At 43.5% G+C, this 15,191-nt stretch overlaps 1 protein-coding gene across 2 annotated transcripts in view; it reads right to left on the reverse strand.

Annotated features, from left to right (window-relative positions):
• SLC7A8 (solute carrier family 7 member 8) overlaps positions 1 to 14,896 on the reverse strand; it is a 58,319-nt gene extending 43,423 nt beyond the window's left edge. The window contains exon 1 of one of the 2 annotated variants that reach the window (XM_004283215.3): positions 13,967 to 14,895. In XM_004283215.3, the coding sequence (XP_004283263.1) occupies positions 13,967 to 14,114 (148 nt within the window). In that variant the 5' untranslated portion in view covers positions 14,115 to 14,895. Of the gene's footprint in view, positions 1 to 13,966 lie in introns of both variants that reach the window. The other variant, XM_049705430.1, reaches the window with a different exon arrangement.
• Positions 14,897 to 15,191: the final 295 nt, after the last annotated feature.

Raw genomic sequence — 15,191 nt, forward strand, 5'->3', positions numbered from 1 at the left:
TGTGAAAATGACTATACTACCCAAAGCAATCTACAGATTCAATGCAATCCCTATCAAATTACCACTGGCATTTTTTACAGAACTAGAACAAAAAATCTTAAAATTTGTATGGAGACACAAAAGACCCCGAATAGCCAAAGCAGTCTTGAGAGAAAAAAAACAGAGCTGGAGGAAGCAGACTCCCTGACTTCGGACTATACTACCAAGCTACAGTAATCAAGACAATATGGTACTGGCACAAAAACAGAAATATAGATCAATGGAACAGGATAGAAAGCCCAGAGATAAACCCACGCACCTACAGTCAACTAATCTATGAGAGAGGAGGCAAGGATATATAATGGAGAAAAGACAGTCTCTTCAATAAGTGGTGCTGGGAAAACTGGACAGGTACATGTGAAAGAATGAAATTAGAACACTCCCTAACACCATACACAAAAATAAACTCAAAATGGATTAGAGACCTAAATGTAAGACCAGACACTACAAAACCCTTAGAGGAAAACATAGGAAGAACACACTTTGACATAAATCACAGCAAGATTTTTTTTGATTCACCTTCTAGAGTAATGGAAATAAAAACAAAAATAAACAAATGGGACGTAATGAAACTTAAAAGCTTTTGCAAAGCAAAGGAAACTACAAACAAGACAAAAGGACAACCCTCAGAATGGGAGAAAATATTTGCAAACGAATCAATGGACAAAGGATTAATCTCCAAAATATATAAACAGCTCATGCAGTTCAATATCAAAAAAAAAACAACCCAATTCAAAAATGGGCAGAAGACCTAAATAGACATTTCTCCAAAGAAGACGTACAGATGGCCAAGAAGCACATGAAAAGCTGCTCAACATCACTAATTATTAGAGAAATGCAAATCAAAACTACAATGAGGTATCACCTCACACCAGTTAGAATGGGCATCATCAGAAAATCTACAAACAACAAATGCTGATGAGGGTGTGGAGAAAAGGGAACCCTCTTGCACTGTTGGTGGGAATGTAAATTGATACAGCCACTATGGAGAACAGTATGGAGGTTCATTAAAAAACTAAAATTAGAATTACCATATGACCCAGCAATCCCACTACTGGGCATATACCCAGAGAAAACCATAATTCAAAAAGACACATGTGTCATGAAGAACCTAGGGGTAAGACGGGAATAAAGACACAGACCGATTAGAGAATGGATTTGAGGATATGGGGAGGGGGAAGGGTAAGCTGTGACAAAGCGAGAGACAGGCATCGACATATATGCACTACCAAACGTAAAATAGATAGCTAGTGGGAAGCAGCCGCATAGCACAGGGAGATCAGCTCGGTGGTTTGTGACCACCTAGAGGGTGGGATAGGGAGGGTGGGAGGGAGGGAGACGCAAGAGGGAAGAGATATGGGAACATATGTATATGTATATGTATAACTGATTCACTTTCTTATAAAGCAGAAACTAACACACCATTGTAAAGCAATTATACTCCAATAAAGATGTTAAAAATATATATATTATTTGACCAAATTGCAGGCAAATGCAAAAAAAAAAAAAAAAAAAAGACACATGCACCCTAATGTTCATTGCAGCACTATTTACCATAGCCAGGTCATGGAAGCAACCTAAATGCCCATCGACAGACAAATGGATAAAGAAGATGTGGTATATATATATATACAATGGAATATTAGCCATAGAAAGGAACAAAATTGGGTCATTTGGGGGCTTCCCTGGTGGCACAGTGGTTGAGAATCTGCCTGCTAATGCAGGGAACACGTGTTCGAGCCCTGGTCTGGGAAGATCCCACATGCCGCAGAGCAACTAGGCCCGTGAGCCACAACTGCTGAGCCTGCATGTCTGGAGCCTGTGCTCCACAACAAGAGAGGTCGTGATAGTGACAGGCCCGCGCACCGCGATGAAGAGTGGCCCCCGCTTGCCACAACTAGAGAAAGCCGTTGCACAGAAACGAAGACCCAACACAGCAAAAATAAATTAATTAATTGATAAACTCCTACCCCCAACATCTAAAAAAAAAAAAAAAATTGGGTCATTTGTAGACACGTGGATGGATCTAGAGACTGTCATACAGAGTGAAGAAAGTCAGAAAGAGAAAAACAAATATCGTATATTAACGCATATGTGGAACTTAGAAAAATGGTACAGATGAACCGGTTTGCAGGGCAGAAATAGAGACACAGATGTAGAGAACAAACGTATGGACACCAAGCGGGGAAAGTGGGGGGGGGGCGGTGGGTGGAGTGGTGGGATGAATTGGGAGATTGGGGTTGACATATATACACTAATATGTATAAAATAGATAACTAATAAGAACCTGCTGTATAAAAAATAAATAAAATTAAATTAATAAAAAAATAAATAAAAATAAATTTTTAAAAAGTGATGCCTATTATATACAATCTTTAGTGTAATTATTTGATTAATATATATCTACCCCACTAAGACTGCGAGCTCTGTGAAAGCAGAAACTGTATTGCTTACCTGTGAAATGTCACATAGTAAACACTCTATAAATATTTACCGAATAAATGATGTCTGATGTCAATCTAGAACTGATCTCCACAGAGCAATTTAATATACCTGTTTATCTGGAGCCTCCAAAAGCTTTGAAATATGTCAAGTGTCTACTGTAGGCAAATGAGTAAAGCAACCTACTCATTTCACTGCTGAGTAGACTGGCTACTATTACCATCTCTAATTTATGGGGAAAGAAAGTGGGGCAACTATTATTCTCATTTTTCCAAATGGAGAAAATGAGGGAGATATTATTATTCCTATTTTACAGATGAAGAAACTGAGACCCAGAGAGTTTAGTTATTTGCCTAAATCACAGGGTAAGTTAGTAGTAACTGGATTAAAAACTAAATCTTCTGTCACAGCCTTAAGCTTTTCCCTGAAAATTGTCAATTTTACATGCTCCACCCTATAGTCAATGAGAATGGTTCACAGAAGATGCGTATTAAAGAACTGGAACACAGATCTGATTCTTTCCTTCTATTGCAATACCACGTTCAATGATGATTTACAAAATGTTCATGTCCATTACCTTACGTGATTCTCACAGCTACTTTCTTGGGTGCACAGGTCAGGCACTATCATCCCTATTTACCTTTGCAAAGACTGAGGTTCAGAGAGGCGAAGAGCCTTGATCAAAGTCACATACTGCATAGGTAGCAAGGCCTGGACGAGAGGCATGACCTTGGACTCCTGGCCCAAGGGTTCCTCCTACTCCAAGTTGCCTCTCCTCTAGAAATTACACAACACACACCTTAACTGCAGGGCTTTTAAACTTTACACTGTCCAAATGAGGGTTATCTGGAGTGGCTCTGAAAGAGGAAAACTGGGGGCTTCCCTGGTGGTGCAGTGGTTAAGAATCCACCTGCCAATGCAGAGGACACAGGTTTGAGCCCTGGTCTGGGAAGCTCCCACGTGCTGCAGAGCCCGCGCACCCCAACTACTGAAGCCCGCGCACCCCAACTACTGAAGCCCGCGCACCTAGAGCCCATGCTCTGCAACGAGAGAAGCCACCGCAATGAGAAGCACACGCACCGCAAAGAGTAGCCCCCGCTCGCCACAACTAGAGAAAGCCCACGTGCAGCAACGAAGACCCAACAGAGCCAGAAATAAATAAATTAATTAAATGAATTTATAAAAAAGAAAAAAAGAAAAAGGAGAACTGGGAAAGGGCTTTTCTACCTTGGCTATGAACCTTTCTTGATGAGAGGTTGGAAGAAAGTTGATTATGGCAGGGATTTTTTTTTTCTCCATTGTTTTCCTCTTAGGCTCATCATCTACAAAGCCATTCAAGAATGAGATGCCCAACTGTCTGGTAGAGCCAAGGTACTGGAGGTCAGGGTTTCAATCCTCTCTTTCATCCACTCCAATTGGGAAAATAACCATCTCATCACATAGATCTTCTTTAGTGAAAAATCAGTCCTAGAATGCCTGGACGATGAGGTCCAGCTTGGCTTGTTCTGGCAAAGAAAAGCCAAGTGAACCACTCCATTAAAAAGGGGCCAAGGGGCTTCCCTGGTGGCACAGTGGTTGAGAATCTGCCTGCTAATGCAGGGGACACGGGTTCGAGCCCTGGTCTGGGAAGATTCCCACATGCCGCGGAGCAACTAGGCCCGTGAGCCAAAACTACTGGGCCTGCGCGTCTGGAGTCTGTGCTCCGCAACAAGAGAGGCCGCAATAGTGAGAGGCCCGCGCACCGCGATGAAGAGTGGCCCCCGCTTGCCACAACTAGAGAAAGCCTTCGCACAGAAACGAAGACCCAACACAGCAAAAATAAATTAATTAATTAATAAACTCCTACCCCCAACAAAAAAAAAAAAAAGAAAAAAAAGGGGGCCAAGTTGTATCAGTGGGCAAGTTGTCACTAGAAAAACTGCTGGAATTGAGAAAATCCACATTTGCCATGAATAATTGCTGACTTCACCTGTGGGCAAATACCCATGTGATTCATATTAAGGCCTTACTCACTTCCAGGCCTGTCCATGCTAGAATGCTGTAGCCATCAAAGAATTTCCTAGGGCATGGAATTACAGACTTCTAATGCCCAAGAGACTCTCAAATCCAAAAGGCTTTGGCCTTTCCTACAGACTCATGCTCCTCTTGGAATCTAGCCAGAGCTTCTCCTGGCCCTTGGAGGTTCTGTCCTTTTCTATGATGTCCAGAGAAAGCCAAGGTGAACCTTCTTTGTGCTTCTCCCACAAAGTGGCTGGGAGGGTCTCAGGATTTTCAGGACTAGGGGAACAGCATGGAAGTAGGGTCAGCATATCGAGGCCAGGCTTTGATCCTCATGGCAGGCCTGGAATCTCACCATGCCTCTCACCCTGTGTCCATTTCCCATCAGGACTGTACAAACAGCTACCTCAGGGTGACGGCTGGTCACGACTCCAACACACACCCTGTGGTGTTGCCATCTCCTGCCCAACAGAGATGTGGAAGGCGCTCTAGGACTCTGCTGGTTCGGATTCCATGCTAAAGAGTGAAATGGGTGCTAGACTTAGAGTCGGAGGAGCCATTGAGTTCTTGCTTTGCCACTCATAAGCCGTGTGACCTGAATTTTTCTGAGAGTCCCTACTTCATCTGTTAAATGGGAATACTTGCTCCCGCCTTGCCTACCTCACAGAGTTGTTGTGGGGATGAAATGCGATCACACATGCGTGGAAACATTTTATAATCTGTTTAATGCCAGCAAATATAAGAAGCTACTAGGATTTAGAGCAGTAGGGATAGAAATAATCTCTAGAAGACACCAATAATGGTCTTGCTTTGGAAGTTTGGTTCTGAAATAGCACTGCAGAGCCAGGACCATGAAGCATTGTCTGGGTACAATTTTTAGATGCCACAGGCAGGTGGCCAACAGGTAATTACATCTCAAGAAGTATTTATTGAGCACCCACTCTGTACATGCTTGCTTCGAAAGGTAATTGGGAAGCACTTATTCACACATGGACTTTTAACATAGATGGAGCCAACCACCATCCACTAGCCATTAAGAGACAGGCATCCTGGCCTGAGGGGCTAAGAGTGCTGAGCCCTCAAAAATGACCATTAAGGATTCACATCGGGCTTCCAGCATCTCCCTGTCTGGTTGGGAAACCAGGCACCAGCAGTGAGAGGCTTTGTCTCCATCAGTGGTTCTCATCCAGTGGCAATTCTGCACCATCTCCCCACCCTCAGGGGACAACTGGTAGTGTCTGGAGACATTTTTGGCTGTCACAACCAGGGAGGCGGTGCTACTGGCATCTAGTGGGTAGAGGCCAGGGATGCTGCATGGGACAGCCCCCCAAAACAACAAAGTATCTGGCCCAAAAGGTAATAGTGCCAAGGTTGAGATAAGCCTGTCATCATCTGATTAACTCCTAAAGTCCTTTTCAAATCTGAACTTAAATGAGATTTGGGTGCTTGGTGTTTTGTTTGCTTTTTGCTAAGTGCAAAAATTTATTGTTCATGGGAATAACTCATTTTTAAGCTAAAAAATTTTGTTTTCAACACACAACATTAAATTTACCACCTTAACCATTTTTAAGTGTACGGTATTGTTAAGCATATTCAGGGACTTCCCTGGCTGTCCATTGTTTAAGAGTCCACGCTTCCACTGTAGAGGGTGCACGTTCGATCCCTGGTCAGGGAATTAAGATCCCGAATGCAGCCAAAAAAATAAAGCATATTCACATTGCTGGCAGACAGGTCTCTAATGTATAATCTGGCTTAGACTGACTGCTATTTTTCAACAAATACTTTCTAAGCACTTACCCTGTGCCAGGCTGAATACATGGGGATGTGAAAATGAGAAAGACTCAGTCCCTGCCCTCAGGGAATCGTGCAGAGAAGTGAACATGATGCGTGTGGACACAGAATTGACACCACCAGGGACAGCAGAAGTTGCATGAGCGCAATTGTGACTCATGACAAGATGTTAGGGATGGAAAAGGTCACCGATGGAGGCTATTCAAAAAAAGCTTCCTGGAACAGGGGAAGCACAAGAAGCTGATTGAGTAAGTAGACTCAAGTCAACAGAGAGAAAAGGAAAAGCATTGGCTGCTTGATAAACGGGTCAGACTTGGGCTGAATTGGCCAGTTCTTCCCATCACCCAATCAACCTAATCTAATCTACGTTTCTAAACCAGAATTAATGAGTGTGGAGGTGGGGTGAGAGTGGGGATTGGGGGAAGAGGGGGTGGTGGACGATGAGCTTAAAGGAGAGAACGAAACTAATATTTACTGAACATATACCATAGGATACCAGCCTTATTTTATTTTATTTATTTATTTTGCGGTACGTGGGCCTCTCACTGTTGTGGCCTCTCCCACTGCGGAGCACAGGCTCTGGACATGCAGGCTCAGCGGCCATGGCTCACGGGCCCAGCTGCGCCACGGCATGTGGGATCTTCCCGGACCAGGGCACGAACCCGTGTCCCCTGCATCGGCAGGCGGACTCTCAACCACTGCGCCAGCAGGGAAGCCCTACCAGCCTTGTTTTAATACTCCACAAGAAATTTCTATTTTACTGATAATTAACTGGTTCCAGGTTACCAAGCCTGTAAAGAGGGAAGTAGTTTAAAAATCCAGGACTATCTCCAAAGCTTTTCCTGTTCTGTGATATCATCAGTGGTTCCTCCCTTTCCACAACATGCTAATACAAATCATGGAAAAATTCATTCTATGCTTCCTACTTCCAGCATCAGGGCCCACTTAACAAACGCTTCCTTATCCCTAAGGCAACCTGACCTGGCTGTATCAGCTGCTGAGTCAACACCCTATGCAGAATTGTACTCTAAAGAGGCAGCTAAAGAACTTACGCATCTCACAGATGTACAAGCAGACACCTTGAAAATCTATATATACTGAGAAAAGTACACTAACAATTCTGCAGCAACGGAACACCCTCTGGGTAATCGGCCTTCACAATATGCTGCTCAGTGTGAGGTGGCCCAGAACATCTTAAGGCATAATGTGAAATCCTCTCCCCAGGAGTGACATCACTGGTAATGCTGAAGATATTTACAGCAGGGAGCAAACCAATGGGAAGACTCATGACCGTGTGGAAGGATGAGGGATGAGATGCAATCGATAAAGCTTTTCAGCTCAGACTTCATTCATTCTATAAATGAAACAGCTTAAAATAGACTTGAGAGATAATTTGGCTTCTTAGAAGTAAAATTTACTGGTGCTTAGCACAGGGCCTAGCACATAACGCTGAATGAGTGTTTGCGAAATGTTAAAATATGGGCCGACCGGATCCTATGACCAGCAGTCCCTACCCCTGAGCCAGGGAGCTGTCTGCACTTTGCCATTCCAGATGTCCAGGGAGAAGAGCTGGTGGGGGGGTAAGGGTGGGGAGGGCTCTTTTGCAGGCAAGTTCTGGGAGGGGAACAAGGCATGATCCTTCTTGCTCTGTACGCTCAGCTGGGAGTTAAAAATTAGAAGGGATGGACTCCTAACTTTCTGTTGTTTGGGGTGGTTCAGAATATATTCTTGGGATTATTTGCTCATGCCTGCTTTTTTGATAACCCCTCACCACCCCCCCAAAAATAACAACCAAACAACAAGAGCAGCAACAGACATTCCTGAAGCGTTTCTTTGCAGGCAGCTGTGCTGCTGGATTAACCCTCAGAAGAAAGCAGAAAACCTTGCTGGGCAACTTGAAAGCCTCACCCAGTATGCCTCATACCTCCATGCCACTTCAGTAAGCCTATTTCATTCAGAAAAAGTGATATATATGGTGCTGGTCTCTCTGAGAAGGTCATCTGATCTGGGTACAGGGTGTTTTTGTTGTTGCTGTTTTTCTAAACAGAATGGGCTGTTTGTTTCTGTTTCTTGGAACATATTTTTTTACCTGCTGGGTTTCTATTTTCTTTCCCTAACCTAAGTGTCTCGTGCTACTCACTTATTCTGCATAACTCTGCTCTTTGAGAGAACATATTGCAGCCCTGACAGTAGCAGGCTCAACCAGCTTGCTCCTCGAGCTCCTTGGTTCCTGGCACGAAGCAACAAGATCCCTGGTTCCAGCCGCCCTGAGCTCCATGCTGTGGAGCATTTTGATTAAGCCCAGTGGCTTCAGAGTTCAATGACCTGGATGGGAATCCTGGCTCTGCCACTGTTCAGTTACTTATTCATTCAATGCCGTCCTTTCTACCACAGTACTTATTTCATGGGATTAGATGAGAATATCCATAAAGCACTGATCAGGTACTACGAATTGGGTGCATAGTAGTGCTCAGGAAATGGTAGCTACTTACATTATTATTATTACACCGCTGGGTATAGCGTTTCTCTATTCGCTAAGATGTGTTTGTTTTGACAAGTGTCCAAGTTGGCTTCTGTCTCAGAGTTTTCTTTGAGAACAATGACAGTTTTAAACATGCTTTCATCATGAATGAACCAAATGCTAATCCTTCCATGTTTAAAAAAAAAAATTGAAGTACAAACTCGAGAAGCAATTTTCACACTCCAGCCTCTGGTTAACATCCAATTGACATTTTGGGGATTAGAAAGCTAATACAGCAAATTAGAGACTAAAATGTAAAATTTTCTAAAGTGGTGTAAAAACACACGGGTCTGAAAATCTTTTGGACTTGAAATATTTCCAAATCAGTCCAGTGCCATTTCAGTATGGTTATACCTATAGCCACACTTCTCTGTTGACAAATAGCCTTTAAAGGAAGTTTCCCCCTTAAAAAAAAAAAAAAGTATAACTGATTCACTTTGTTATAAAGCAGAAACTAACACACCATTGTAAAGCAATTATACTCCAATAAAGATGTAAAAAAAAAAAAAAAAAGTTTCCCCCCAACTTTTCCAGCATCAGACATCCACGGTCTTTCCAGACTCCAGTGTCAGGGTTATGGTCCTGCATGTCCCACTGCCCCACCACACAATACACACCAGCCTCCCTCCTGCCTCTCTTGGTTACCAATTAGAAACGGGGAATGGCTAAGAGCTTTGGTTGTGGAGTCAGACCATCTCAGTAGTCAGTTGTGTGATCCCAGACAAATTACTTCCCAGCTCTGTGACTCAATTTCCCCATGTTTAAAATAGAGTTATAGAGACTTCCCTGGTGGCACTGTGGTTAAGAATCCACCTGCCAATGCAGGGGACACGGGTTCAAGCCCTGGTCCGGGAGGATCCCACGTGCTGCGGAACAACTAAGCCCGTGTGCCACAACTACTGAGCCTCCACTCTAGAGCCCGCGTGCCAGAACTAGTGAAGCCCGCGGGCCTAGAGCCCGTGCTCCGCAACAAGAGAAGCCACCGCAATGAGAAGCCCACACACCGCAACGAAGAGTAGCCCCCTCTTGCTGCAACTACAGAAAGCCCGCGTGCAGCAACGAAGACTCAATGTAGCCAAAAATAAATAAATAAATAAAATAAAATAGAGTTATAATACCTATTTCCATAGGACTGTAGTCAGGATTAAATAAGGTAATATATGTAAAGAGTTTATAGCACAGGAACTGGCATTTAGTAAGAGCTCAATAAATACTATTTTTTAAACATCTTGTTAGCTGAAAGAGAGCGGTCTAATAGCTAGACCTGCATCCAATATTGCTCTGCAGCAAATATACCAAGGTACCCCATAAACATACATTGTGCTAAAAACAAAATGGTCTAACAAATCATGAATCTTTTCTGTAGGCTCTGTAGCTGAACTAGTGCCTTCAGACCCAGATTCTGGGTGCATACCTAAATACATAACTGATATAAAGTGACCTAAACAGCCAGGAACTCTGTGGGCACCTCTACCATGGCTGCAAAGAATGCTGGTCCAGAGAGGAAAGGTGTGCATGTGGGAGAGTTAATGGGAGCGTGGTCTGTGCTGATCACATCCTGCAGTAGCTGAGCCAGCGCACCTCAGGCTCCCCCACAAGTGTTCCTGCAGCTGTACCAGAACGGTACCTTCTTCCACTCCCAGCCGATTGCTCAGTTCTCATTTATACTGGGACACTTCCTCACCTGGAATGCAACACTAACTGCTCCATCTATAAAAACAAATAAGGACCTCTGCCCAGGATCTAAATGAAAACACCTCTTTTAGGACATGAAAATTAAAAGAGTAGAGAACAATGCTTACAAGCTTGATTCAGGATTCAGACAAGCTCTAGGTTTGAGTCTTCAATACTTTTCAGCTGTGTGACCTTCAACACGTTGCTTGTCCCTCTGAACCTCTATTTTCTTATCTGGATGAAGGGCGAGGAAGTGCTTACCACACGGGATTATTGTGAGGGATAAATAAGACAATGTATGTTTGGTAACTGGACAGTGTCTGGCACATAATAAGTGTTTAATAATGACAGCTATTAACAGTAGCTTTGATAGCATCAATTAATGAATTTTGCTGCTCCTTCATACTCTCCTTAGATTTGGGGGAGACTCCACATTCATGGAGAAATCTAAGTTCACCTGTTGCCAACAGGTTTCCTTGGCCAAGTATGTGGAGAGCAATAGCCTGGTTAGATTAGGGCAGAGGTGATGTTAAAAAATTAAAAACAGGTCAACCTCATTTCTAAGTTGATGAAATTATTCCTGGCTTAAAGATTTTCAAGCCAGGTTCCCAAGAGCCCTTCAGATAAATACTTTTTATTACTACGCTCTTCAGAGTTTTGTCCAAGGCTCAATTAAATTCAACAATCATTTGAGTAACTGTTTCATGTCAGGGACACTGCTGAGCACTAAAGATTCAGAGACGTATACGACACATTTTTTTGCTCAAGGAAATCACAGTTTAGTCATTTTCCGTCTACCTACCAAATCTCCCAGAATTATCTTCTCTACTCCATCTTTCTCCATGTCCTTCAAGATGCTTCTTAATCTAGTTCTGGGTGAGAACTTCTCTCTCTTTGTGCTTCTCACCATTCACCTAACTTTGTCCTCCTTACACAGCTCAACCGTATCATAAATTTTCAATGTTCTCTGTCTAATGTATATAAATCTCATCTCCCCAGTCAGATTATAAATAATTCTAGGGCATGAGTCTTCTATTAGTTCATTTTATATTCTTGTAACACCTGCCATTTTGTTATTCCTACTTTAAATCATCAATGACGATTGTGAGTGAAATTTTATGAGGTTTTATGAAACATAGTTTAACTTATCCCTCTAAGTCAATTGGATATGAGATAGATTTGGGGCAGTTGCTACTTTCCCATACCTCATGACCTTAGGAAATTTCCTTTCTCTTTTTGCCTTCAAATTCTCTTCCTTCCACAGTGTTGACAGTGCACACCAGATCACTGAATTCCATGTGAAAAATGCCATTTCTATTTTTGCATTTGGTCTTGAAAAAACGTGAATCACTGTCATCCACTCGGAAACCCCTCTAGAGGACAGGGCAGCTACTCAGCACATTTGTAAATCAACAGCCACACAGGAGGGGAAATGGAAAGGATTTCATCTCCACATCACCCTAAAGGGGAAATGTGTATCTCAGCTTAAATGGAGATACAATCGTGACTATTAACGGTACAAGGACTCTTGCACTTTGGAAAAATATCCTGATTTCTCTGAAATCACATATTTGGGATCTCTTTTCACCATAGACTACCAGAGTTATTATTCTGGTTGCTATAATACCAATGGGAGCATTGGGACTATTCTTACTGTGAAGTGCTATCCATGAGGCTGTGGACAAATCAGTAGTAGCATTCACCCAACTAAAACTATATCTCTTATACCTGGACACTCTCATTTCTTCATAGTCTTAGACAAACGATAAAGGAAGAGACAAAAACAAGCTCAGTATATAGGAGAATATTCTCTACCTTTGAATACCTGCACATATGTAGGGGTGGGTGAACAAGGCTGAGGCAGGAAGGAGGTCTGACTGTGCTTGTGTGTATGTGGGTGTGCACTCTGTGGATAAAACAGAACCTTCCCAAAGGGGGGAAAATTCTTAATCCTCTCAGTCAAACGGGTGAAAGAGGTAACAGGCTCTGGGCTATTTACAGACCTTAAATTGGCATGTGCTATACATATTGAGTACTTTGCTGATCTCATTTTTTAGAGCAATTGAAATAAGGGAGAGACAGAAAAGGTCATGAGAGATTCAAATCATGACTATAATTGTTTAAAATAACATTACCTTTCTTAAAACTGTAGATGCCTGGAAAACCTCCCAGAGTCAGAGAATTAGATAAAGTGGGATTCCACTTTGAAAGCAGAGTGGAGATAATGTGATGTATGAAGGCTGGGTGCAGAGGTGAAGACGACTATCTGAATACTGTACTGATTTGATTTGATTTCAAGGGTGTTCTCCAGTGCCACCATTGCTCAGGTGCCAAAATGCCTCTGTGCTACCATGAGGACCATGGGGTTATCCAAGTGCTGTGGGCACCAGGACACTACATGCCTTCAAAAGGAAGTCCGCACAGAAACCTATCTGTCCTGACTGTCCCATGCCCCTTTCTCTGGGAAAAAGGTAAAGCCCTCTACCAAAGACAGCAGAAGAAACTCTCACCCTCTGGAGTGAGGACAGTAATGACCCATTGCCCATCGATCTCTAGGGCCTCTCTGGAAAGAGGAATATGTGTTGTCTCGAGATGGAGCCATGTTTGGGACCCCCTGCCCGGTAGAGTACAGTTAGGGGGTTGGAGTGGCCTGCACTGGCACTCTTGGGGACACCCCCAGTTTCAAAGCCTCCCAGCCGGACTCCCCATTCTAGTTATTCCCATTGCCCTTTGAGAACCTCACAGGGTCTTCCGTGGATGTTAAGAGACGTGGATGTTACATGGACTCCATTAAGCAACGAGAGAAACTGCCAACTACGCATTTACATTTACAGAAAAGCAAAATCTGTCTCTTCTTTTCTTCCATAATTTATTTCCTCATCTGTGAAATGGGAATAACAGCCCTATCACATGTGCTTTGCCAAGAGAAAGTGCTGTATAAGGTGTAAAAGCTATAGAAAGGCAAAGCATTCTTATACTGCTGTTTGTAGCTATTTTTATTATGACACACCCCCTAGGCCCATAGTCTCATATAATGTAAACAATGAAACAGTAACTAAGTATGTCTCAAAAGCCAGTCCACAGCCTGCTAAGGAGATGGCTGCAGGAAAGCCTGTTAAAAATCTAGGTTCCCCAGCCCTACCTTAAGTCAACTGAATCAGAACCCTCAAGTGTGGAGCCCGGAGACCTATATTTTCAACAAGCTCCCAGGCAACAATGACCATCAGCCAGATGTGTGCCCCTGTTTGCTCCATTCCGTAAACACTGTACAGAACTTCTCAGCCGGGTTTGGAGGAAGAGATGTATGACATACAGCACTTCCTATACCTCAAACTTGACCAGTGGGAATAGGTTACAGCACAGGTGAATGACAACTCTTTTCTAAGGGAGCAGGAAGTAGAAATAGTGCTTTACGGGGGTTGGGGGAATGAGGGGTTAAGGTTCTACAAGAGGACCTCCAGACGGGGAGGAGTGGTCGGTGGGGAAAGGAATTGGACTCACCTACAATGATACCACAAGCACTGACCAATCCAATCTCTTTCTTCAGGGCCACTCCGCCCCCTCCAGAACTCTCGGGGCTGGCCTCCGACTCGCTCCCACCTGGGTGGTTCTTTCCAGTGTTGTTTCGGTGCCTGGCTCCTTTTTCCATGTTTCTCAGTAGGATTTCAACCTCCGAAAGGTATCTCTCTTTCTAATGCATATGGATGTAAATATATTTAGAGAGAAAGCCTTTCAAATGGAGACGTCCTTTTCCGTGATGTGATAAGGACCACTCCTACCCTCTTTAAAAAAAAAAAAAAAAAAGACCCAGGCAGATAAAAGAGAAAAATGAAAATATTCCTACTCTGCCGTGACACTTTCTTGTCACTCGTGCTTACAAACAAGGAAAGTGTTGTTGGGGGCGGCAAGGGGGAGGCATAGATATTTAAATATAAAAATAGAACTGTACCAGCTACTCCGGCTGGAATTCTCCTGAAAAAAGGATGTAGCTCTTCAGAAACCAGGACCTTTCAGCAATGTGTACCAGGCACTGGCTTATTTCAGATGCTTCAAGGAGGTAGTCCGGATTTCCCTCAGCTCTTCCCCTAAGAAAACAGATTGTCTTTACCTCCCCTTACCCTTTTCTTTTATGATGAGGATAAAAGTAGTTTTCATTAACTGACAGGAAAAAAAGGCAATCCTCCGGTACTCTCTTCTCTCCCAGAAACAACGTGGACCCGACCGGTTTGCTCTAGGTCCTGTTTCCACCTGGCGTGGGTTGCTTTCCCCTCCCTGTCTCCTGCCTTCCGCTTTCTCCAGATGTCCTCTTCGGTCTCGCTTGTTTTCTTGTCCCTGTTTTCCTTCTTCCGATCTCCGTCCTCACGGCACAGACTGCCCCATCTCCCGTGGTTACAGGAGAGTGGCTCTGGCACAAACGAACGTGTTCCCCTTTTAGCGAGGGGTTTTATGTGCTGAGCTAGCTCCGCCCCCCACCTCCTCCGTTCCTATCCATCCTCTGTCTCCTCCTTTCTGTTCAATGTAAATAGCAGCACACAGCTGCCAAAGATCACCGAGAAGATGGATTAACAGATTTCCTTTTGTAATCGATAGGCTCTCTTTTCTCCATCTTTCTCTTTGTAGGTAGTGGAAGTATTAAAAATCCTCCCATGTCGACCGTTCCGGGAGAGTTTCATGAGCTGGTATAGCATTACAGGTCTTTCAGCAGATGTGGGCTTTATAAATAAGG

This window comes from Orcinus orca, chromosome 2, assembly GCF_937001465.1.
Source record: "Orcinus orca chromosome 2, mOrcOrc1.1, whole genome shotgun sequence".
Lineage (NCBI taxonomy): Eukaryota > Metazoa > Chordata > Mammalia > Artiodactyla > Delphinidae > Orcinus > Orcinus orca.